The sequence below is a fragment of the Saccopteryx leptura genome, chromosome 2 (genome assembly GCF_036850995.1).
Source record: "Saccopteryx leptura isolate mSacLep1 chromosome 2, mSacLep1_pri_phased_curated, whole genome shotgun sequence".
Lineage (NCBI taxonomy): Eukaryota > Metazoa > Chordata > Mammalia > Chiroptera > Emballonuridae > Saccopteryx > Saccopteryx leptura.
In genome coordinates, this window is record NC_089504.1 from 104,214,012 (window position 1) to 104,239,888 (window position 25,877).

The 25,877-nt window shown below is 38.1% G+C and overlaps 1 protein-coding gene across 2 annotated transcripts in view; it reads right to left on the minus strand.

Moving 5' to 3' along the window:
- Nucleotides 1-25,877, minus strand: part of TMTC2 (transmembrane O-mannosyltransferase targeting cadherins 2) — a 423,501-nt gene that overhangs the window by 165,071 nt on the left and 232,553 nt on the right. For both annotated transcript variants that reach the window (XM_066368463.1, XM_066368464.1), the window contains exon 4: nt 20,019-20,133. In XM_066368463.1, coding sequence (XP_066224560.1) covers nt 20,019-20,133 — 115 coding nt within the window. The remainder of the gene's footprint in view (nt 1-20,018; nt 20,134-25,877) is intronic.

Sequence of the window (25,877 nt, forward strand, 5' to 3'; positions counted from 1 at the left end):
GATGTTTTTGTTTCATAATTCTTTCATTTATGTGTTTTAAAAATAAATTTTTTTCTTCAGAAATAAAATATAATATTATACGTTCAATTTTTTAATGTGACATTAATTAGTATTGGCTTGGAGTCATATTTAAACTTTGCAATAATTCAAATTTCCTAATTGAATTGGCTAATTTAGCTAATGACTCTAATAATGAGATTTTATATAATTTAAATATGAATGGGCATTACAACTGTATTTTCTACTTTTTCAAGATTTAGTTTTAAGCTGTTTATATTGGATAACTGAAAAAATAAAATTTTAATTTCTATTATGGAAAAGAATAATTAATAACATGTCACACTCATAACACACAAAAGCCCCCAAATCTTGCTTGATAAAATAGATAACTATACCAGCAGTAAATGGAGTCAAACTCAGTCCTTTTAAAAACAAACACTATAAATAAACTAGGTTTCTACTACTTGATTCAAATGCAGTAATTACAAGGGATAGAGTAACATAGAAGCTTAGAAATTAAGTGCGTAATATGCACTCACCACTGAATATATAAAAAGAACCAGTATCAATCAGACATCAGGCTTAGTCATGTGACTAAACTGTCCGATGAGATGAAAGCACAGTGGCCTGCACACATCTAGGAAATATCCTTAAAGAAGGGTGAGGATTCTTCTGCCCTGCAGTCTATAAGGTAGAAGTTCTGTTCTGATGATGGTGGAGAGCAAATTAAGTAAAGCTCAGGGAAACTGAGTCCTTCATGAAACTGTCCTACACCCCTGAGACTCAATATAATTATACTTCATTTTTTAATTGCTGGTTTGGGTTTCCTACCAATTGCAAACCAACCTCTTCTGAACTGATAAAATTTCATATCCATTGTTTTGTTTTAACGATATAAGGTCATAAAATGAATAACATAAAGTATAGCTCTCACAGAGAATTTTAAGGAGAACTTTTAATTACATTTGAATAAATACAAAGTATGACTTGTCTGGTTTTGAGTGATAACCAGACTAGGCAATTGCCATGTATAGAAGCTGCAACTAAAATATTTAATTTAAATTATATAATTTAAGAGCAAAATGGGTGTATGAAATTGGAACTTTTAAATTAAGCTCCTAGACAATCAGAGTGGTCAGAGTTTTCACTTTGCCAAAAAGAGTAATAATGTTAATAATGTTTCTTAGTTTTTAAAAAAGCATTTAATTAATCCTTTCAATTTCCAAATAACTAGAAAGAGGGAAACTCGCAAGAATTGTAAAAGAAAATAAATAGAATTTTCATCTTAGAAAAAAGATTCAATATATATAAGTGATTGAATTTGAGTTCCAAGGGCAATACCAGAGACAAAGCTATATATACTCTGGTCTTACCAGCATTTCTGTGACTTTCAGTCACACGTGGATAACAGACTTTGTATTTGAGGACAAAGCAAAAGAATTTTTTCTACTCATATATTTTCCCTCAAAACATATGTGCAACTTTCTTTCCTTTTCTTTTTTTAATTGAACTATTACAATTTAATAGTAAAACACGACATTTTTACAAATATGACTATGGAGGAGGAAAGCACGAATGGAGTTTGTGAATGTAAATGGTTAAGTTTTTTACTTAACACATATAACCTCAACTTATCAGAATAATAATACATGTGCTACAAAAAAAAGCATAATTTATTGAATACTTAAACTACTGCTAATTTATTTCACATGATTATTCGATACAAGATATACTGTGAGCAAAATAAAAGTATCTCCCTTCTTGAAAAGGTTAAATCCCATTGGGAAGGATAATGAGCAAGTGGTTTTCCCATCCCGCATTTTTCTCCCATGGAGAGGAATGGAAACAGAGACGGAGAAGAAGACAGCAACCACATGACGTGAACCAACTGCTATTCTCACATAACTGCCAAGCAGGCTTCAGAAAGTACACTGAAGCCTCCTTTTCGGCAGTATTGTTTTGACACAGACCTGTTTGTTCTAAATTGGATTTTGTTTAGCCTTTGACAACTAAATAAAGTAGAACGACAGCTGATTTCATAAATAAAAAATTTTTATTCTAACCTGTCATAGATGGAGCAGTAGGCAATCTGATTAAAATGATTATCTGAAACATCTCAAATGCATTACCAAAAACTTACTCAGTTAATACTCGGTAAACATGACCAAGTTGTAACTTTCTTTTTTAAATTTTTAAATTAATTTTTGTTTAGAGCCTTAGAAATATATTCTTACTATAGTACTATGTCTTTAAAATATGTGCACATTCCTTACAAAGGTATTTCTCCTGTGTTAGAATTTGACATAAATAAGCCTCTTTAGCCTATAAAAGTCCACTTCTATTCTGTTACAGGTCCAGTCCTATCTTATGTAATTCTCACAATAAACCCATAAAGGTATAATCTCCATTTTACAAATAAGTAGCCCCAAAACCAGAATGTTTATTCAACAAATCTATATAGTTAATTATTGTTGATCTGGGATTTACAGAACTACATTGTATATTAATATATGCATAATTCACTTTATACCTATCTTTTGAATATATAATTAAGGTTATATTTTCACCTACATGTCATAAAATAATAATAGATGTAAACATACTTTCCTAGTTACAAAAACAGTACTTAAACAGAAAGACATTTCATACTGAGTGTTTTCATAATAATGCTTTCCACATAATAATTTTTCATCCTTACAATTAACAATATAAAATATTGTTACTTTTGACTTTAAATATATATATAAAAAAACATCAGGGCAGAAGTTAAGCTTGCCCACGATAACACAATTGACAAGTCTCAGGATAAGATTCAAATTCAGAGCTGCTAGGCTTCAAATCACATTGTCTTCCCCATTACCCACATTGGTTCTCTAGGAAGATGTCCCTGTTCTAAGTTTAAGGATTAATAATAATTGCCCTCTCTCTCTGGTTCCTATGTCCAGTGCTTCTTCATTGTCTCTCTCAACAAAATTCTCTTTTTTCTTCTATATACATATCCGTCCCAATAAACACCTTTCATTAGCTTCAAATGTAAATAGACTATAGCCTCCAAAGCCAATCAACATTACCAAGAAATACATCATAACCAATATGCTCATGTGATTGCTAATTTTATGTGTCAACTTCACAATGGATAACAGATAGCTGTTTAAACATTATTTCTGAGAGTTTCCTGTGAGGATGCTTCTGGAAAAGATTAGCATTTTGTTCAGTAGACTGCGTAAAGCAGATTACCTTCCTCAAGGGGTGTGGGGGTGATCCCATCAGTGGAGGACCTGAATACATTAAAGAGGAGGATTAGCTTCCTCTCTCTGCCCGAGCTGGGGACAATGGCCTTCTGCCCTGAGACCGCCTGGTTCTCAGGTTCTCAGACTCAGACTGGAATCTAGAGCAAGCCTTCAACCTACACCACCAGCCTTCCTGAGTCTTTGGCTCGCAGAGGGCAGAGCGCGGGACTGTCAGTCTTCATAATCATGGGTGTCAGTACCTGGTAATCAATCTCTCCTTCATATATATCCTTTATTGGTTCATTTCTCTGGAGAACCCGGACTAATACAAGTTCTAAAGGGGTCTCCTTGAGTTACTTACTCTTTTACTCAAGGCCCACTCTTTTCCAAGGAAAGATCTAGTGAGTACAGGTTCCGCCTCACAAAGCTGCAGCCAGTGTACAGCTAGACACAGAATAAAATTAACAACTACCAAACTCTTCTGTGTTTCTTATTATAGAAATATATCAAGCTTCTTGGCATTTTATTTAATCTTTGCTACAACAAGAGGAGATGTCAGAACCCAATTTTGCAGAGGAGAAATAAGGATTAAGCAATATGACCAAAGCCTGTCACAGGACCTATACATGGACGTTTGATCTGGTTCTGTGTAATACCAGGCCCATGGTTTTTGTTTGTTTTAATTGAATCTATTGGAGTACAGGTGTTTAGTGTGCAACTCGATAAAACATCATCTGCGCACTGACTGTACTGTGCACCCACTGTCCCTTTGTCCCCATTCCCCCTGTGCCCACCTCCCTCTGTCTACCACCACATTGTTGTCTGTGTCTCTGTATTAGATATATATACTGACGTGTGTCTGTGTGTATATAGACAGTGTTATTTGTTCATTAGATTCCACATATAAGTGAGATCATATGGTACTTGTCTTTCTCTGCCTGGCTTATTTGACTTCGCATCATAATCTCCAGGTCCATTCATGCTGTGACAAAAGGTAAGATTTACATCTTTTTCACGACTGCATAGCGTTCCAGAGTATCAATGTATCACAACTGTTTCATCCACTCATCTACTGGTGGATACTTGCTAAGCCCATGCTCTTATGTCTACATCGTGCCAAGGTAACACAGAGTTAAATTATTTAAAAAGGAAACTTATCCTTCTTCCTCCCTCTCACCCCATGAAAACAAATACCGTTCTGGTAGGCTTATATTTATTTCCTAGGATAGTGGTCAAATCTCTTTCAAATAATTCCTTCATCCTATAAGACAATAGTATGATTTAAAGCAAAGATAATTAACAACTGAAAAAAAAACCACCTAACCAAAATTAAAGGCATTAACTCCCAATAATTTAACTTTAAGCCTAGTTAGAGGTTTTATATTTATTCTTTACAGTTTATAGGAATTATCCAACATAAATGAGAAATTACTATGCAGTTTCTTGAAGGAGACACTCTTACCAGTTGGAGGGTGTGCAATCACAGTGGAGAAACCCCTTGCTGAAATACAAGCATAGGCCAAAGACTGTCCTACTCCATGAGAGTCAATGCAATTAAACAGTTGATTAGTTCATTCACTCATCCAAAATATATTTTGAAAATGCCATTATAGAGATTTAGATCAGAAAAGAGAAATAATTTAAAAAGCAGTAACAAAACTGTATACAGGGTACTATAACATAGTACGTACTGTGGAAGTCCATAGCAAGAAACCTCACTTAGACTCATTTGTTCAGGCAATGTGTGTGTGGGGGGGAACAAGGGGGGGTCAGAGGGTCAGGAGAATGTTTGTGAATTCCACAAGAATCAACACACTCAAAAAAAAATTACGGAAAAAAAAACAACCCTTCAGAGCCTGATTCCATCATAGATGTGGTTATGATTCAGGTTAGAGATGTTCCCATGGGCCCACAGTGATTTAGTGCAATGTACTCACTTTAAACATAAATGTTCAACAAAGTGGGTGTTTTCTTTGTCCCTTAGCAGCAGTGCTCTAACAAAAGTCTGCTGTTGAAGCAATAAATTATGGAAGGGGAAAGGTATCATGTGTCTCACAGACCAGCAGGAATAGGTGTTAGGTCATACAAGCAGTTTCTAACTTAAGAACAAGCAAGATGAGTTCCGAAATGAACATCTGAGTCTGTCTCTTTCTCGCTTGCAATAGATTTTGCAACCTAGAAACAGTTCACTCATACACATCTCCTGAAGTACTTGTGGAACAGAAGGAAAACATCATTTATAAGAATGTTATCTAAAACTGCCTTTGTAGTTTCATTTTGGTGCTTAGGAGGGACGTCCATTCACCCAACACAGGGGTCAAAGAGCGCCGAGACCCATCCATCCGTCATGGCAGCAGTCATCACTTATTGGTACTAGTGGTGGGAGCAGGAGGCAAATTGGGGCGTAAGGCTGGAGACAGGACAAAAACAGCTGCAGGGGAACCAAAAGGCATAAATGGGATGATGGAAAGTTATTGACTGTAGTTGCCAAATGAAGAGAAAACTGGTGAACATTTTCAGTAGCAACTGATTTTATTCTCTTTTCCATTTACTCCCCCTTATGTTCTATAAAGGTACTGGCCTGGCCCCAGAGAAAATTCTCAGCCCTGAATGCTCCTCTCTCTCTCTCTCTCTCTCTCTCTCTCTCTCTCTCTCTCTCTAACAACAGGGCCTAGAAATTGGCCAACTTACTTGTCTTTCCTTCCTAGCAGGTGTTGTTTTTGCTTAAAGTTGCACTCTCTTCTCCAACCCTAAGTTTCAGGAGAACGAGTAAGTTTCACATCCCAGATGTGCAGCCAACCCCTAAATCTTGTCTTCAAGAATTAGAGATTTTTATAAAGATTTTTATTTCAAACAGGCAAAGAGACATGGGATACATATATTCATACAATCATTAAAGCAAAATAAAAACAAAAAGGCTGTTCATGGATTAGAAATGGTGTTAGAACCTGGTCTTCCTTCAGACTTCAGGACACCTCAGTTTCTTCTCCTAACCTGGGATTTCTACTCTCTAAGGAAGTGCCTGCAGCCATTTTCTGAGACTGCTGATGAGATGGGTCATAAGAACCAGCTGGATCAAGTTCTCCTACTTTAGAAGATTGGAGAAAAATGTCCTCACACTGTCCTCATTACAAGATGAGATCATTCCTCCCTCTTGCCCTTCACCAAACCCCCATCTAGATATCTACAACAAGGGCCCTTAGGGGTGAAACAAAAGTGGGGCATACCGTAATTAAAAACAGTGGAGATGTAAACAAAAAGGACATCCTTAGGTGCTCCTGGATTCTGCAGAAGGGGGACAGAGGAAGAAACAGAAAGGGGCAAGGAAACTTTCTAGAATAATCCATGCTGCACCCTTCGTACACAACGCATTGAAGAAGAATCTATGTACCTAAATTACAGACAGCATGTATAAAATATGCATTCAGTAAGTATTTATTGAGCTTGTACTGTGAACTAAGCACTACGCCAGGCACTTAGGATCTGTACAAAAACCCTGCCTTCATGGATTGTCCGTGTTAGCAGTCTACAAAATGAACTAGAAATGTGTATTATGAACTACTATGACTAGACATAGTTAGAAGATAATATTGTTCATGAGAAGGTATTGTTCATGATAAATGTAATATCTAAAAAACAAGAAATCAAGCTAAGGAAAGCTGGAGTGTGAGAGCTAGCGTTTAAATAGGGTTCAGCTGGGGCCCTGGCCGGTTGGCTCAGCGGTAGAGCCTCGGCCTAGCGTGCGGAGGACCCAGGTTCGATTCCCGGCCAGGGCACACAGGAGAAGCGCCCATTTGCTTCTCCACCCCTCCGACGCGCTTTCCTCTCTGTCTCTCTCTTCCCCTCCCGCAGCCAAGGCTCCATTGGAGCAAAGATGGCCCGGGCGCTGGGGATGGCTCTGTGGCCTCTGCCTCAGGCGCTAGAGTGGCTCTGGTCGCGACATGGTGACGCCCAGGATAGGCAGAGCATCGCCCCCTGGTGGGCAGAGCTTCGCCCCATGGTGGGCGTGCCGGGTGGATCCCGGTCGGGCGCATATGGGAATCTGTCTGACTGTCTCTCCCTGTTTCCAGCTTCAGAAAAATGAAAAAAATAAATAAATAAATAAATAAATAAATAAATAAATAGGGTTCAGCTGGGAATCGCATGCAATTCTTTGAAGCAAGAAACTCAACACAATAGTGTTATCAGATATAATTTAGCCATAGAAACTACCTAATAGGCTAGTTACATAAATCACACCTAAAATAAAAATAAGCAGATGACAAGATATTTTTTAGTTCATTTTTAATAGCTAGAAGTCCTCAAACTCGAGTATTACTTTAAGCCACTTCTCCATCATATAGGCAAATCATAGGTAGGTTTTGTCTAAGAGAAGAGAAATTAAACGGAAGACAATATTACACTATTTCCTGGTGTGTCTAGAAAATAATTCTTAAGTCAGAGCAATTGGAACCCTGCAGAGGACTGACTGGAGCTACACAGTAACAGATTAACATCTGTTCATTTTTCTACAGGAACAGAAGAAAAAGGATACTTTCTTTTTCCATAATGCAAAACCTCCTTCTGAGAACACTGAAGTTAATTTACTTGAAATTCTGCTACATATCAGCCTATACTTTCCATGTGAGCATAATTTTAGGAACAACAAAAAAGTGCTTCTAGCCATTTAAGCAACTTTCAAGCAGTTATAAAGTTAATCCAAACAAACGGCAATAAAACAGGATATGATTATGAATTTCTTTACAAACCTCTTTTATGGGCTTTCTAAATCATGTCCTCAAATTTACCTATGGTGCTCTGGATGAAAATGGCTATAAAATTAAAAGCCATTTTAATGAGATTTCAGAAAAATGCCTTTCATCATTTTTCCAACATGGAAAATAGTTTAACTCTTTCAATACAGTTAATCCTCAATGAATATTTCTATCTGGAAAAGTATGATCCACACAGTGCCATTTTGAAATTACATTTGCTATAGAAAATAATAATACAAATAAGTATAAGAAATGATTTAATTTTCGTTCTCTTGCCAGGCTCTGATTTCTAAAAGGACTCTGATTTCCCCAACTTGACTTTAGGTTAGGGTGGCTAGGGCAAGGCTTAGCAGTTAGTTCCGGCAGACAATTGCAGACACTGGTACAACAATGTGTAGTTTCCATTGCTATAAAAAAAATAAGTATGAAATAGTAAGTGGTTTAATTTACTTCTATTCAAAAGCATTCACCGAGTACCAAGGAAGTATCTAGGACTTCACCATGTGCTGAATACAAGGACATAAATAATTTATATCTCCAGTCCCCAAGGAGCTCTAGTGTGAATTTCAGTTCTTTGGCCATTGTGTCCACGCATTTCACAGAATGAAATTATTCTCTGGCATAGCCTATAGCTTCATAATGGCTAGATGCTAATCTGTACTGCATTCAGAAGTGAATAATATATCCAAATTTCTAAACCCATGATTCATGCCACTATTTTTTTTTCTGTGGAGACATAAAAGCCCATGGAAATTCTTAACTTCACAGTACATGATCTTTTGACCATTTTCAACGTTCTTAACATCCTATGTATCCATCAGGTTCAATGTCATCAAATACCCGAGCCTTATTTCCTTCTCCTTGAGCATATCTTATGGTTCTACTTTCTCTACCAAACTTCTTAAGTATAAGTACTCTCTATGCTGCCATTCATGGTCCTTGCTTCATTTACCCTTATACATCTCTCTCTCTCTCTCTCTCTCTTTCACACACACACACACAACACACACAATATACAATTAGTTTCAAGTGACCTACTTAGATAATTACAACTCCAAAGCTTACACCCTCTATTCCAGAATGCTCTCACGAGCCATAGAAACACATTCCAGTAGCCTAGTGGAAGCCCAATAGTTATTTGAAACTTTCATAGCAAAAACTAAACAACTTCCCTCCAAACTACATTGTCCATTTGTTTTCCAAGTGTGACTCCTCTTTTCTTTATCTTTTTTTCTCTCCAGGCTGAGTTAGCTCTCTTTCTCTGCCATCTCTTGAAAATACAAGCAAATCTCTTGGAAAAGACATTACTTTATTACTTATATATTTCACTCAAATTTCAAGCTACTTAAGGGCTGAAATTACACTCTTTGTCAGCTATTCCCACTATCTAATACAATGCCTGTCACTCTGAAGGTACTCAATATTTGTTGAATAAATCACTGAATCCTTATTTCTAACACATGGATTTGCAAATCTGCTCACATTTATGAATGCACTCAGAAGATATAATCAGTATTAACCAGACTTTAAAATTGACCATTATTTAATCAGAAATGTGTGAAAACTAGTGCTGACATATCTGTTACAGAAATCAGGGATTTTAGAGTGGTAAGAAAAGGGATTTCACCCTGAAAGCTAAACAGTAAAATCAGCTCACAATGGATCAGAGAACAAATGTACAAAATGAACCATGGAAAGAAGATGGCTCACCAACTAGCAGCTACGTAGTGTCACTTACCTAACTATATGAACACAACTGTGTACAAAATGTAAACGTGTGCACGGAAGAGCAGGTAGTGTGACTCTGAAGAAAGCTCTGTAATTACGAATTTACAAAGGAAAATATCAATAGCACAATCCCAGCCCTTTCCATGGAAGAAGGAACTTCAGTCAAGGGATTCGATAGCATCAGGCTTAGATTATGTTGTTATAAATTAATTCATCCAATACTCTGTAGCATGAGGTTCTTATAAATTGAATGTTTACAATATACAGATAGATAAGCTCATCAAATGACTTATGATTCCCATATACCCTGGACTGCACTTTCAGTCTTTCTAGTACCAGTAACAATATAGTGGAGAAAATTCCATGAAAACACTGGTACACATGGCATTTCTCGTCAACCTGTGTGTCCTTGTGATCTAAGTAGGTCTCTCTGGGACTGATTACCCCAGGCAACTGAGCACCAGGCACCTGAACAAATCCAATTTCTTCCCTCAGTCCACTTGCAAAAGCTCAATCAATACTACTGAATACTAATAGATGAGGTGTCATGTTACATACAATTTGTAAATTTTACTAATAATTACATATGATGCTTAACACCATAAAATCTGCAGTAGAACATGTTTCATCTTGCACTTTTTTTTTCAAATTGATCTGGATGTCTTCTAATTATAGCTTCCCCATAAAATCATTTCTGACCTCCTCTTCCTACTATATAATGATTCACGTCATTATTATAGTAATCATGGTGCCTTAACCTATTCTGGCATCTTGACAAGATAGACTTGGTCATATTTCTTCAATATAGTACATTGTGGCCAAAATTCAAGTATGGATAAATTAATGCTAAAATATAATTCAAGAATTTATAGCACAAATGCATATAGAGGGTTCAAGAAATCATTATGCATAATCTGCCCTAGTTTCACTAATGATCACTAATTTTTGCTTTCCAAAATATTCTCTGTAAAGGTTAGGCTTATATTTTTAGCCTGGAGAAATGGTTAATATTACAGTTGAAACATCCCTTGGCTACTTTTCCAGTTAAGTAATATATTCATTATCTTCTCTTACTGATTCTAAAGAAAAAAAAGTTTGTGCTCCATGTTTGTAACAAAGAAAATATTTCTAGGATTTGGTGGGAGAAACAGAACAAACTCAAGCCATGACACTAGATTATATACTCCAGAATCTTTATCTCACATCTGTATGTATACAATAATCATGATCTCTGTGAGAAAATTTTACTGCTCTTATGTTTTTTGGACAGTGATAATTTTCAGAAAAAAAGTTGTAGAATAAATCAATATAAAAAGTCAGATAAGTAAACATGGACAATAACACAAACTGGGAAGTAAGCAGACTAGTTAAGTATAATGGGCAAGAACACAAGATTGTTATCCAATAAACTTAAACTTTGTTGATGTATTTTCATTCATTAGTTTATTCACTGGTTTATTACTCAAGTCACTTATTAGTTTAATAATCCATTCATTAGTGTCTTAATCAACATAACTATAGTGTAACTCATTCATTAGCCTGTTCATAAACAAATACATAATTTCAAACCCATTTGTCTGGCATTGTGCCGGGCACTGGGGATAGAATGCTATCTAAGCCCCCCCTCACTTTAAAGAGATTATGCTGTCATTAAAGGGAACATGGCGTCACTAATATTATTATGACTCAGAATAAGAAGAGCCAAGTATTAATAGCTCTGGTGAGATTGGGGAAAGGTCCCTATCATCCAATTCTGGAAATAGGAGAAATCAAAAAATCTTTCCTGGAACAGATATAAGCTGAGATATGAAGGATGCTTAGACATTAGCCAAGCAGAAAGGGTGGAAAGCAGGGTGGAAACAGGTCAGAAGGGGAGAATATGGCAAAAAATGCTGCAGGCAAAAAAACAGCATGTGCAGAGGCCTCCCAGCAAAAAAGAATATGAGATAATTGGAAAAACTCCAAGAAAGACAATTCGACTAAAAATCAGAGCAAAATAAACATAAAAACAAACAAAAAAACATGGAATCAGGCATATTTTGAAAAAAAATAAAGTCTAAACAATCAGGGACGGCCATTTAAAAATGGTCTTGCTATGTAAACAGGTAGGTCGCTGGAAGCTGCCCACCTCATTCCAGGAATCAGTACAGGGCATTGTGTATCCAGAGCCCTAGGGACCCAGGCTAATGGAATCTCACCAAAATCTCAGCTCCATGTACTTTCTATCAGACATGCCAAGCAGCTCTTCGCACTCCTGTTTGATGGCATTTACTGAATTCTCTATTTTGGGAGACCACTCTGCTTACCTTTGTACCCCCTCTTCTGTCCCTAACACATACACACATACACAGACACACACACTCAGGGAACTTGGTGGGAAACCCTGTCCTAGCTCTTGCCTTACGGACAACAGTTACTTTTCCTTCCGTTTGCACCAGTCCTCCCTGCTCTGGGTTCCCCTGATGCTCCAGCGCAGCTCAAACGTGGCTCAGCTCCATGCTGGCTGGCACCACCACGTCCATTCTATAATCTTTGATCCTTCTAACCTCACAGAGGTTTCAAAACCCAGTCCTGAATTATCCATTTATCATTAGAATTGGCTCTATGGTAAAAATTCTGCACCCAACATTTCCCTCACTGCTGTATCCTCCTAAGTTACTTCCTCTTAGGACGAAGTACTTGGCATCATGAAATCTATAAATGTGTTAAAATTCTGTGCAAAATTTTACTTTCATAAAGGAGTCTTACCTGAGCCTCTTACCCATTAAACTCTACTGTCTGGGCCATATCTCTCCTAAAATGAACCTTCCAAAAGGCAGCTGTTACTGGTTAAACTACCTCTTCCAAAAAAAGATATGTTGAGATCCTAACCCCCGGTACCTCAGAATATGAACTTTTGGGGAACTATAGTCACTTCAGATGTAAAATGTCAAATTAACATGGATGAGCCCATAATTAAGTATGACTAGTTTCCTTATAAGAGGCTGTAAAGACAGAAATACAGGGAAAATGCTATGTGATGACAAAGGCAGAGATCAGAGTAATGCAGCTGCAAGCTAAGCAACTCCAGAGAATGCCAGCAAACCACAGGAGGAGGTGAGAAAGACTTCCCCTACAGGTTTCTGAGGGAGCCTGGCCTGTGGACACCGTCTCAGATTGCTAGCCTCCGGAACCGTGACTTAATCGATTTCCAGTGTTTGAAGCCATCAAGTTTGTCGTACCTTGTTATGGCAGTCCTAGCTAAACACCGCACAAACCAACCCAAATGTGAAATGTGCTTGTTTCTAAAATTGCTAGAAAATACAACTCTAGATATCTAGTTCAATGCTTCTTATAACCTGAACTTGTTTAGTAATAATGATGAAAATATATTTACACAATTCAAAAAGTGTAGTTATCTAATACCCATTACTAATTTTATCACTTACGTTGGCAAATGAGATCTTCTCTGCTCTGATATGGATTTTACAATTCATTTATAAGATCAACAAATACAGTTAGAACTCCTCTAAGTATGGGAAAATACAATTATCAATAAGAAATTGCCACAACCCCAGTAAGCTGAATATGGACAGAAAGCACTGCTGTGCTTCAATATTAACTTTAGACATTCTTTATGTTACGGAAGTATTTATTTATTCCTAGTTTATTTATATGTCTTCTCTGAGGCAGCTGTTGATCAAAAACTTTCTTCTCATTTCTAGAGATGATCATCTATTTTTCCTCTTCTGACCTTTTAAATTAAAAGAATATAGTAACTGAATGGTAATATTGAATACCATAAATCTAAAAATAAATGTCATCTGATAGTGGTGTTTTAATCTTTAATAGGCTGCTACACCCACTATATTAATTTTAAGACATGTCAACAATTATATTAATAAGTCTAATTGGCCTGTCCTGGTTCTGTTATTTTGTTCTTGTTTGTTTGCTTTTTGCTTTGTTTTGGATTTCTTTTGGGGGGTGGAAATACTGAAGGCTGTTATTCTCTTTTGATTCTTGATGTTAAATGTAGTCAGACTTTTTGCTATCAGTTTTATCTAGCTTCACAAAAATAAATGGAGAGTGTAACTAACTGGGCACAAGAAACTTCATAAAATATTTGACAAGGCTCTGGCCATGTCACTCAGTTGTTTAGAGCATCATCCTCATATGCCAAGATTGCAAGTTTGATACCCAGTCGGGGCACATATAAGAACCAACCAATGAAAGCATAAATAAGTGGAACAACAAATTGTTGCCTCGGACCCTCTATCTCAAATCAATAAATTAAACTTTTTAAATTAAAATAAAAGATTTGAGAGAATTAATGAAATTCCTTAACTTGATTCCTAGTGCAAAAAATTATTTAATGTAGTTTTTAAAATTTTCCAAGGTTTTTTATCAAGATCATCTACCTCGTCTTGTACCAATATTGGCCATTTATATTTTCCCATAAAAAAACATTTATCTATAAATTTCAAATATATCTAAGATTTCATATAAGTAAGTAAGGTTTTGCTATTTTAAGTTTCCATATATCTAGTTGTAGCCCCTTTCTGATTTTCAATGTTGTATATTTGAGATTTTCTATTTTGTGTCATATGACCATTGACAGAAATTGTTCATCTTTTAAAGAACAAGCTCTTTTATTCTACTTTACTAATATTTTCTTTCTTTTTACTTTATTTAAATTTATTAGCTAATTTAACTGCTTCTTTCCTAGCTTCTCAGGTTGGATAATTACTCATATTCAAATTACCTATTTAAATATCATTTGAAACAGAGGGACTGAGACCAAACAGTAACAACAATGAAAGAGTATCAGCTGAGTATTTTTCAGCCTAGAAATCAATTCTACTCCGAAGTCAGTGAGTGGTGCAGGGACAAGGTTGAAAGCTAACTATATGTTTGTGAAATTTGACAGTGTGAATCACTGAGCCACAGTCCATTCACTTGGTCTCCGAAGATTTACTATACTTGAAAAAAAGACCCAACATCATATTGCAGATCTTTTAAGTTGGATCTTAAAAAACTTAGTTATGTGAAGTATTGAATTTTAATAAATTAATACTCTGGTTGGCCCTGGCCAGTTGGCTCAGTTGTAGAGCATCGGCCCACTGTGTGGATGTGCCAGGTTTGATTCCAGGTCAGGGCACACAGGAGAAGTGCCCATCTGCTTCTTCACCCCTGTGTCTTACTTCTGTCTCTCTTCTACTCCTGAAGCCATAGCTTCATTGGAGTGACCTGGCCTTGAGCACTGAAGATGGCTCCATGGCTTCCGTTTCAGGTGCTAAGAAGAGCTCGGTTGCTGAGCAACAGAGCAATGCCCCAGATGGACACAGTATCACCCCTAGTGGGCTTGCCAGGTGGATCCCGGTTGGTGTGCATGTGGGAGTCTGTCTCTGCCTTCCCTTCTCTCACTAAAATAAAAATAAAATAAAAATAAATAAAGTAAAATACCATCAGTTCAAATTCTGGCTCCTCTACTATTTGTATGACCTTAGACAAACTGTTCTGAGTGTACATGACTCATTTTGTAGGTTCCATTTGAAGACACACTGTGATAATTTGTAAAGAACTAAGAAGAGTGCTTGGTACATATACATAATTCAAATAATTGCTATCAAGAAAAAAATCAATATTATTCCATCTTTTTATAGAACCATTTCTATGTGCTTCTGATATATAACTTGATATTAATCCTGCAAAAAACTGTCCTCAAAGTTTAAAAATCTTATAAGGTAATGTTGTCTAACATCAGATATAGCCATATATCATTTATACTATTACTTAATAATTGCCCTAATCATTTCTCTATCCTCCCATAGAACAATATTTAGCTGTATATTTAAATGTGCTAGTCATATTTTATTTTTTATGTATTTATTTATTTATTATTTATTTATTTATTTGTATTTTTCTGAAGTTGCGAACGGGGAGGCAGTCAGACTCCCACATGAGCCCGACCAGGATCCACCCGGTGTGCCCACCAGGGGGCAATGCTCTGTCCATCTTGGGGCGTCGCTCTGCCGCAAATCAGAGCCATTCTAGCGTCTGAGGCAGAGGCCACAGAGCCATCCTCAGTGCCCGGGCCAGCTTTGCTCCAATGGAGCCTTGGCTGCAGGAGGAAAAGAGAGAGACAGAGAGGAAGGAGGGGGGAGGGGTGGAGAAGCAGATAGGCGCTTCTCCTGTGTGCCCTAGCCGGGAATCGAACCCGGGACTCCTGCATGCCAGGCCGACGCTCTAGCATTGAGCCAACCAGCCAGGGTTCATATTTTATTTTTAATTTAATTATTAAAAAATACACAAGGATTAATTTAAGGATTATCTCTGACCTCCTAGAATCACCCTGTGGCTGGCCAATGGGGGGCTACCTCACTTTAATAACCATTGTTTGAAGTTACATAATGATACGTATTTCCAGATTATTTTCCTAATAAAAATGTCTAACAATATAAAAATTTTTAATAATTTACTAAGCGGTAGTTCTATGAACACTGAGATTACTGATTAAAAGTTAAGTAGAGGATTAACAGAAGCTTTTAATTCCCAAAACCTTCTAAAATTCATTAGCGAATATGAGTTTTTCATACAACTAATATATGTTCATTAGTTTCCAACTTCGGTCATAAAACATCTTTAAGGGACATAACTATAATTAATGACATGAAAAGTAATTAAAACCTGCTACTACCACAATGGAGCATTAATAGGTTAAGTTTACTTACTGGCAAAACTGAGCAAAGCAAACTCATTTTCTTTCAAAATTTGAAACAGCAAGGAGCAGTTTCTATATATCTGAGAGCATTATGTAATAAATATAGCATATATATCTCAAAAGAAAAGGTTTTTTTCCAAATCCTTTTTTTCTTTTTCTTTTTTTGTATTTTTCTGAAGCTGGAAACGGGGAGAGATAGTCAGACAGACTCCCGCATGACCGGGATCCACCCGGCATGCCCACCAGGGGGCCACGCTCTGCCCACCAGGGGGCGATGCTCTGCCCCTCCTGGGCGTCGTTCTGCCGCGACTAGAGCCACTCTAGCGCCTGGGGCAGAGGCCAAGGAGCCATCCCCAGCGCCCGGGCCATCTTTGCTCCAATGGAGCCTTGGCTGCGGGAGGGGAAGAGAGAGACAGAGAGGAAGGGGGGGGGGTGGAGAAGCAAATGGGCGCTTCTCCTGTGTGCCCTGGCCAGGAATCAAACCCGGGTCCCCCACACGCCAGGCCGACGCTCTACCGCTGAGCCAACCGGCCAGGGCCAAATACTTTCTAAACTATTTTTTAGAAAACTTTTTTTTCCTATCTATGTAAATAAATAGAAAAGAAAAAGTCTGGGCCTGACCTGTGGTGGCGCAGTGGATAAAGCGTCGACCTGGAAATGCTGAGGTCGCCAGTTCAATACCCTGGGCTTGCCTGGTCAAGGCACATATGGGAGTTGATGCTTCCAGCTCCTCCCCCCTTCTCTCTCTCTGTCTCTCCTCTCTCTCCCTCTCTCTCTCTCTCTCTCTCTCTCTCTCTCTTTATGTCTCTCCCTCTCCTCTCTAAAATGATTAAAAAAAAATTAATTTAAAAAAAGAAAAGAAAAAGTCTGTTCCCAAGGACATATGATATCACATATATTAACAATATTATGAGTCATAAAAGGTTTATCTTAATGCACTTAATTGATACTTGATTTTTAAAAAATCATTGAAAAATTTATTATTTTGAAACATAATTATAGCGTATCAACCACATGGGTTACATAATCTAATACATTGAAATCATTGCCATTTCTTGTGGAATTTAATCCTTTCCTTTTGAGCTAACAGCTAAATGTAGTTTAAAAAAACTGTCATGTTAGTAAAAATATTTTGGAGCTATCTATGCATTTATGACATATCTGATTTTCCGACAACTAGTGAGGGGAAAAAAACCAACAACAAAAACAAACAAACCAAACCTGATCTTGTTAACAATCATTTCTCCAGCAAGGATTTTTCATTAGGGTTTGAGGAGGTCTATATATGGGTGCTTTCACAGTTTATATATGCATCCAGACAGAGGGTTTTATAAGATGCAGCTGGTAAGGTTACATGTAACCTGAATTTGTCCATAGCATAAATTTATCTTCTTAGAACAAGTTAAGCCTGGATAGACACATTTCCTTTTTCTTTCAACACTTACCCAACAGTTAACAACAAAAGGTAGATAACTAAGGATAAGAGAGAGAAGAACAAATTCAACAAAGAGGTGCTGGTTGTCCAGCTTCCTTTCTCCCTGAAAATGCCTGAAGAATGAGCACAGACAAAAACTCCCATCCCATGTTGCAAGGCGAGAGACCCCTTCAACAACATGACTTTCAGATACCAAAAAAAAAAGATTAGAAAAAGAGGAATATTTGTGTAAATTATCAAATTGACTTTTATTTCTCATGAAATAAAATGTTCTATTAATAACATAGAAACATCACAAACCCGAGAGGATGTGCTCCGATCTGAAGGCATTTTAGGGGAAAAAAGAGAAAATTAAATCTACACTGGTCAACTCAAAACACATGCTGACCTAATGTAGACCACAGGCTACGATATTGAGATCCCAGGGTTAAAGCTTAGGAATTAAAAAACAAGGTAAATGTATAAACAGGAAATTAAATCGTGCTCTGTCTGCTTTCCAATAAATATCTAAAAAAGTTTTTTTCTGTTGATTTTTACTTTTATCTGTGCTTGCAGATTTAGACAGTACAAAAGATTTAGATCTTAACCCAGGCATAAATACATACTAAACATTAAAGCTGACAGGTTAGTTTGATACTGTCAATATTATATAGTGTTCACTAAACACAAGCAGTGGATATTTTGCCTGGTCCCTTCCTGCAGGAAATTGGTCCTCCATTCCCTTCTGTTCCAACTTTGGTGGTACTATCACCAGAGCTGTCTTACAGCCCCTAACATATTGCCCAGTGTTTCATCCAAGATAGTGCACATGACCCCAGGAGATCAATCAAGACCTTCTCCCTGGATTAATAGAGACACCAAGACAATTTCTTCTGAGATGGAGGGGTGAGGCTATTACATTCCATTGATGTAAACAGAGTTCCACAGAGAAGAAAATGAGCCCAGAGGAAACCAGACCTACAAACTGGAGACAAATTCTTACTACAAAATAGAGCACCTGGATCTATTGTGCCACATCTAGTTAATGCCAGGAATTGTCAGCTGTGGAAGTTAATAAAATCTCTTGTGTTTAAGCAAGTTTTTATTTTTATTTTTTGCTTGTTTTAATTGAGAGGCGGGAAGGCAGAGACAGACTCCCGCATGTACCCCCAACCAGGATCAACCTGGGAAGCCCCCTACCAGGCAATGCTCTGCCCCTCTGGGTCACTGCACCATTGCTTAGCAACCAAGCTATTTTAGCACCTGAGGCCAGGTCATGGAGCCATCCTCAGCACACCCGGAACTGCTTGAAACTTTTGCGCTATGGCTGCGGGAGAGGAAAAAAGAGAGAGATTGGGGGGGTGAAGTAGTAGATGGTCGCTTCTCCTGTGTGTCCCGACCAGGAATCAAACCTGGGACATCCAGACACCAGGCCAACGCTCTACCACTGAACCAACTGGCCAAGGCTTGTTTAAGCAAGTTTAGAATAGGTTTCTATTACTTACAAACAAAAGAGTGTCCTATATAAAATAGACAAAAAAAGAGATTTGGGTTATTTTGCATTTATCCAATCACATCTCACTGTACCCCCTAGGCCCAGGATTTCTCATTCATAGAACAAAACCAATTTCCCCCTAAGGGTTTTTCTAATCTAGCAGACACAAATATTCTAAATTTTCCAATTATCCCAATCCAATTATTAGTACCTTTGGAGAGGGGGCAAAAAGAAGAGCCATTATCTTATTCACCAACCCCCAGGTTTAATACATGTTCTGCATATACTTGGAGACAAGAAATTTTTTGAGAGGACAAAATCTGTTATTACTAATAATCAAGATATAAATTATATAAAGTATCAAACATAGCATGTCTATTTTATGAACCCATCTAAGTATTACTGGAACAAACTTTAAAAAAATCAAAAAGCATTTAAACCAAGTTTTGTTATATGGCATACTTCAAAAAAATAAAACTCAGTCATGTTTCATCAATACACATGAATATCAATAAGGTTGCCCATAACAAAGAAATCACAAATACTATCCATCGACTAGTCTCTGAGACATGATTAATGAAAAGGCTATTTCAGAAAAACAGCTATCATCATCTCCATTTCCAGTAGCGAAATCAATAGTCCCTCTCACCGCAGGTTTCAAAGATAAACCAAACCAGAGAAAGCAATGCATACTCACAAATTATAAAGCATGTCAGCCATGTTGCTACGGTAGTACAAAGCATTTCTATAGGCGCTTTCGGCTTCAGAAATTTTACTCTGACTCTTCAGAACATTTCCAAGGTTACCCCATGCTGCCAAGAAGAGAAAGAGGTATTCAGGCTGAATATCCATCCAATTACATGTGACATAGTATCAGGCCATTAGGAAGTACCACAGGGAGAGAAAACCTTGATAAAATATTTTTAAGATGGAAAATGTATTTCCTTTATACCCTAACATGTCATCAAACCAGGGGATTAAATACAACCAAAGCCTTAAAAAATTTTAAAGTAATTATTCTGTCTCAGAGCTGATACAAATATACAGTTCATCATAAGTCCAAGAACAATGTTATCTTAAGATCACCTACAAAGACTTTGTGGTCTTTCAAATTTCAATAGGGGTCTTTTTGGCCTGAAATTACTGTATACTTACTGAATCAGAAACTGTAAGAAGTCACTTTAAAATAAACAAAGATTTCAGTCAAATATTTAAAAAACTGATAAATGACACAGGAGAACTGGGAATGAAAAGCAAGATAACTAAACAAGATCAAAGCTATAAAGAGGCCCAACAGGCATTGGAACATATCAGTAATATATGCTTCTTAAAACAGTTAAGAATGTATGGTTTGTTAAGATACAATGTGCTTTTATACCTTTCCTGCTAACAAATACATTCGTGTGGAAACCAGTATCTCAGTACTTCCACACATACTGGTACTCCCTTAAAAATAGCCCTATATTTTGTGTGCCCTTTGTTCTCACCCAAAAGAATCATGATTTCTCAACATTAAAAAGAATAAAAGTCAGCCCTGGCCAGTTGACTCAGTGGTAGAGCGTCGGCCTGGCGTGTGGGGGACCCGGGTTCGATTCCCGGCCAGGGCGCATAGGAGAGACGCCCATTTGCTTCTCCAATCCCGCCCCCTCCTTCCTCTCTGTCTCTCTCTTCCCCTCCCGCAGCCGAGGCTCCATTGGAGCGGGGATGGCCCGGGCGCTGGGGATGGCTTCTTGGCCTCTGCCCCGGGCACTGGAGTGGCTCTGGTCGCGGCGGAGCGTCGCCCCTGGTGGGCGTGCCGGGTGGATCCCGGTTGGGCACATGCGGGAGTCTGTCTGACTGTCTCTCCCCGTTTCCAGCTTCAGAAAAATACAAAAAAAAAAAAAAAGAATAAAAGTCACAACATCAACAGCTGCCTACATAGCATGGCTCTCAAGCAGAACTAGCCCTCAAACTGGGATGCTTCTCCGTCTTCTTTCCTTCATACCATGGAAGAGATGGGTGTCAAGTCCTAAAACCAGAGTCTCCCCCAGCTAGAGGCTGGGGATGGGAAAGTATATGTGTCAAGATACACTTATTTGGGTGATTACTGACACGAATAAAGAATGAAAGGGGTTTTCTTTTTTACTTATTTATTTTAGTGAGAATTAGAGAGAGAGAGAGAGAGTTAGAAGGGGGGAGGAGCAGGAAGCATCAACTCTCATTTGTGCCTTGACCAGGAAAGCCCAGGGTTTCAAACCGGCAACCTCAGCGTTCTAGGTCAGTGCTTTACCTACTGTGCCACCACAGGTCAGGCGAAAGGGGTTTTCAAGTATTAATTTTATTTATTTATTTATTTTTTACAGAGACAGAGAGAGAGTCAAAGAGAGGGATAGACAGGGACAGACAGGAACAGAGAGATGAGAAGCATCAATCATTAGTTTTTTATTGCGACACCTTAGTTGTTCATTGATTGCTTTTTCATATGTGCCTTGACTGTGAGGCTACAGCAGAACAAGTAACCCCTTGCTCAAGCCAGCAACCTTGGGTCCAAGCTGGTGAGCTTTGCTCAAACCAAATGAGCTTGTGCTTAAGCTGGCAACCTCGGGGTCTCAAACCTGGATCCTCTGCATCTCAGTTGGATGCTCTATCCACTGCGCCACTGCCTGGTCAGGCAAGTATTAATTTTTTTAATGCATAAAAAACTATAGAATCTTGTAAGCCCAAATGTGCCTATGTGCCCTATAATTTAACACTGTACCTCAATTTATTCATATGTAAAATGGGAAAAATAATTAGTATCTCATGGGCTCTGTTATGAGTATTAAATTAATTAATATACATAGGGTGTTTAAGGCAATGTCTGACACATGACAAACACTCAATAAATATTTGCTATTATCATTATTATTGTGGTTGATGCTCTTTGCAATTCACAGTCTCAAGCACTGATTATAAAAGTAATGTCAAATATTACACATTGTATGCCCTTTTATTATTTATACAGAATAATAATCTTTTGTATTTGGAAAGTCAAATATCCCTTCTTGCTGTTAGTGGATAAAAGAGGAAAAGCACTGAACTTATAATTGTCCAGAACCTAATAATGCTACATTCCTTGCCAGGCACTTAAACTTGTCATGTTAATACTGGAGTATTAATTAGAGGAGGGATTCCAAACCAAGGCCAGCTGCTTCCAAACTTTTTCCACCTTCCACCTAACATTTTTATACCACATTTCATCGTTCACTGCAAAGCAACATACATGATGAAGTAGGCCTTGGTATTATCAGTCCATAGAAAACTGAATCCTTAAATTGAAAGATAAGAGTTACTTAAAATTATTGTCAAATACAAACACTAAATGCAACAAGAAATAGAAAGTTAGGGACCCAATAGTAAATGAAATTATAATTCTCTTCAAACTTAATAAGCATAAAATCATGTGTACTTTAAATGTACCCCTCCTCCAAATTAATAAAGTATGACTCTATGGAAACTTATACTACCCATGCTATTCTTCAATCCAACTCACCTCTCCCAAAGTTCTGATTTGATTGCCACATTAGTTAATGAAAATATATTCACATTGAAATCACTCTAGAGAAATGCATCCAAATATTATTTCAAGCACCAGGAAAACATCATTATGGTGCCATCCCATCTAAAACATAGTTTTAGAACATAAATGCTCAAAAAAACTCCACTAATAATAAGGAATTACCTTAAATATTTTAAGGTGTATTTCCAGATAAACAGATTGACATTTATTTTCAGGTACTTATATCTCAAATAATAACAGTGTGTTTCTCTTGTTAAAAGTGAACAGACATAGACTTGTGTCTAGAATATATGTTCACTTTTCTGGTGTCTGTTCACTTCTTCATCCAGAATTTTATTCATTTACTAAGCAGATATTTGTTAAGCACCTTTGTTGTGCCAGGTACTTCCCTAGGGGCTGGGCTCTCAGAAATGTACAGACATGCCAGTTCCCACCCAGTCAGAGCTAATGTGTGAAGTGAGGAGTGAAATGGGATGGGAAAGGGAGGACCACACAATAGAATAAGTGAACTAACTGCAGATACTGGTAAGTGCACCAAATAATATGCAGTAAAACAGAGTGCATAAGACTAATTTAGACAGAGATAACAGACACATAGGAAACTGACCTCTAGGCAGTGTTTTTCAACCAATGCGCTGTGAGACATGGTCAGGTGTGCCGTGGAGAAATTAAACATGGGTCCCCAAACTACGGCCTGCATGCTGGATACGGCCAGCGGAGGCTATTTATCCGGCCCGCCGCCAGCCACCAGCCACCTCCATCCGAACATAAACATTCCCCTCACAATCCCTCCAGCTATCAGTGACAGGAAGAGTGAGGCACAGGGAACGCTCACTGACCAATCACCTTCTAGGATTCATCCCGACCACTAGCGATGAACCAATAGTAGGCCGCCTCTCATCCACACCCAGGAAGGTCCCACTTGGGCTGCCGGGCACTTGTCATTGTGTGGCTGCAGCAAGTAGTTGAAGCTGCTACTCCTCCCCATGGTCCCAATTTCTAATCCTGGTCAGGACTGGAGGTAAATGTTGCCACCACTAGGGAAGCTCAGCCTCAGCTGGTTATGTCTATCCTGATGGTGTATATAGATATTTGACCTTTTTCTTTTTAAAAGAGGCCCCCCGCAGAGGGTGATATACAATGCATCACAATGTTATCTAACTTTAAAGCTAAAGTTTGCTGATCTTCCTTTGGACAGTTTTTGGTTATCTGTTGCCAAGGAGTTCCCCATTTTGGCCAACAAAGCTATTTTGACATTGCTCCCGTTTTCAACCACATATCTATGTGAGCTGAGCTTCTCAAGCTTGACTGTGATAAAAACTATTATAAAAACAGAGAGAGACTGAGAACTGTTGAGGAAGAGCTTCGTGTGTGTCTTTCTACCATTCCTGCCAGGATATCCCTTTTGTGTTCATCGAAACAGGCCCAGGTTTCACACTGAGTATAAATACATTTAGAAACTATATTATTAACTATATGTATAATATGTACTGTGTTAGAGTGTCATTTTGTGTCATTTTGGGTAGGTGGTGTGCCCTAGGATTTTGTAAATGAAAAAATGTGCCGTGGCTCAAAAAAGGTTGAAAATCATTGCTCTAAGGAATAAAGGATAAGGAGCCAGGCTTGCTAAGATTGGCAATTCCAGATAAGGAGAATTGTTAAAGCAAAGGATGTAAAGCAAGAATGAATTTGATCATTTCCAAGAAGAACAAAAAGGCCAGCCAGGTGGGTATAGGCAAAATAAAAGGGAAAGCCATGATGAAGTCAACAGAGATAAGCAGGAGTCCTTTAGGGTCTGGTGAGTCATAAGTCCAAAGCTGCTTTTACTTGCAATGGGTGGGGGAGGCCTTTCAGAGAGAAGTTTTCTGATGTGACAGCATTTTTGAAAAGATTACTCTGCCTCCTCTGTGGAGGAGGTACTCGCAGCAAGGAACTAAAGGAGTGAATAGAGAGACCAGTCAAAGGCAACTGCAATGAATGAAGAGGGCAAAGAGGGAAAAATTAGGATGGCTCCACAGGGATAGGCAACAGAGGAGAGAGCTAGCTGTCTGTCTGTCTGTCTATCTATCTATCTAATGAGAGGAGGGGAGATAGACAAACTCTTGTATGCGCCCCAGCCAGGATTCACCCAGTAACCCCCCCCCTCCCAATCTGAGGCCAATGCTCCAATCAACCAAGATATCCTCATCATTGGGGCTGACACTAGAAACAATAAACTACTGGCTACACAGGAGGAGAAGGGAGGCAGAGGGAGGAGGAGACAATCATATGGTCGCTTCTCATGTGTGTTTATACCAGGAATCAAATCTGGAACGCCCAAACACTGGGCTGATGCTCTATCCACTGAGAAAACTAGCCAGGGTGGAGATGGTTATTTGAAAGTAAGAACACAATTAAGAAATTCAAAATCATTGGCAAGGTTATCTGAGGCAAAGTGAAACTAACTTTCCTGTGTGTTGTCTAAATGAAATCTCTCCCATTTTTATTGATTAAGGCACTGCCCTGGGGGAACAGGGAAAAGAAAAAGAAAACTCCCCAATGAAGTATATATTTTAAGAACAACTTTGATTGCCCTGGATGGGAGAGAGAAAGGAGGGAGAGAAAGTGGAAGGGGGAAGGAAGGGGACATTCTGGGAAGGAAGGAGGGAGTGACATAACACAGTGTTACAGAATACCAGCTTGAGATCAGATTACTCTGAGACCTTGATAAATGAGAAAAAGCAAGACTACTTGATAATGTCACTAAACAGAAAGAGAAAGAGGTCACTGAAATAATAACCCACAAAATACCAAACATATCCCTCTCTTCCTATTAATAACTTATTTATCCAGTCATAGAATGGTTCAGCACCCAATCTAAAGGATACCCCTCCGTCCTTAGAACTTCTCCCAAATCACCCCACCAAAGTCCATAGCCTACGGCATGATATATAATAAGATACTACAGGGTCCCCATGATTTAGAGGTCCCTCAGTACAAGAAGCAGTTGCACCATTGTCTTTACTACAGGTGTGTTCT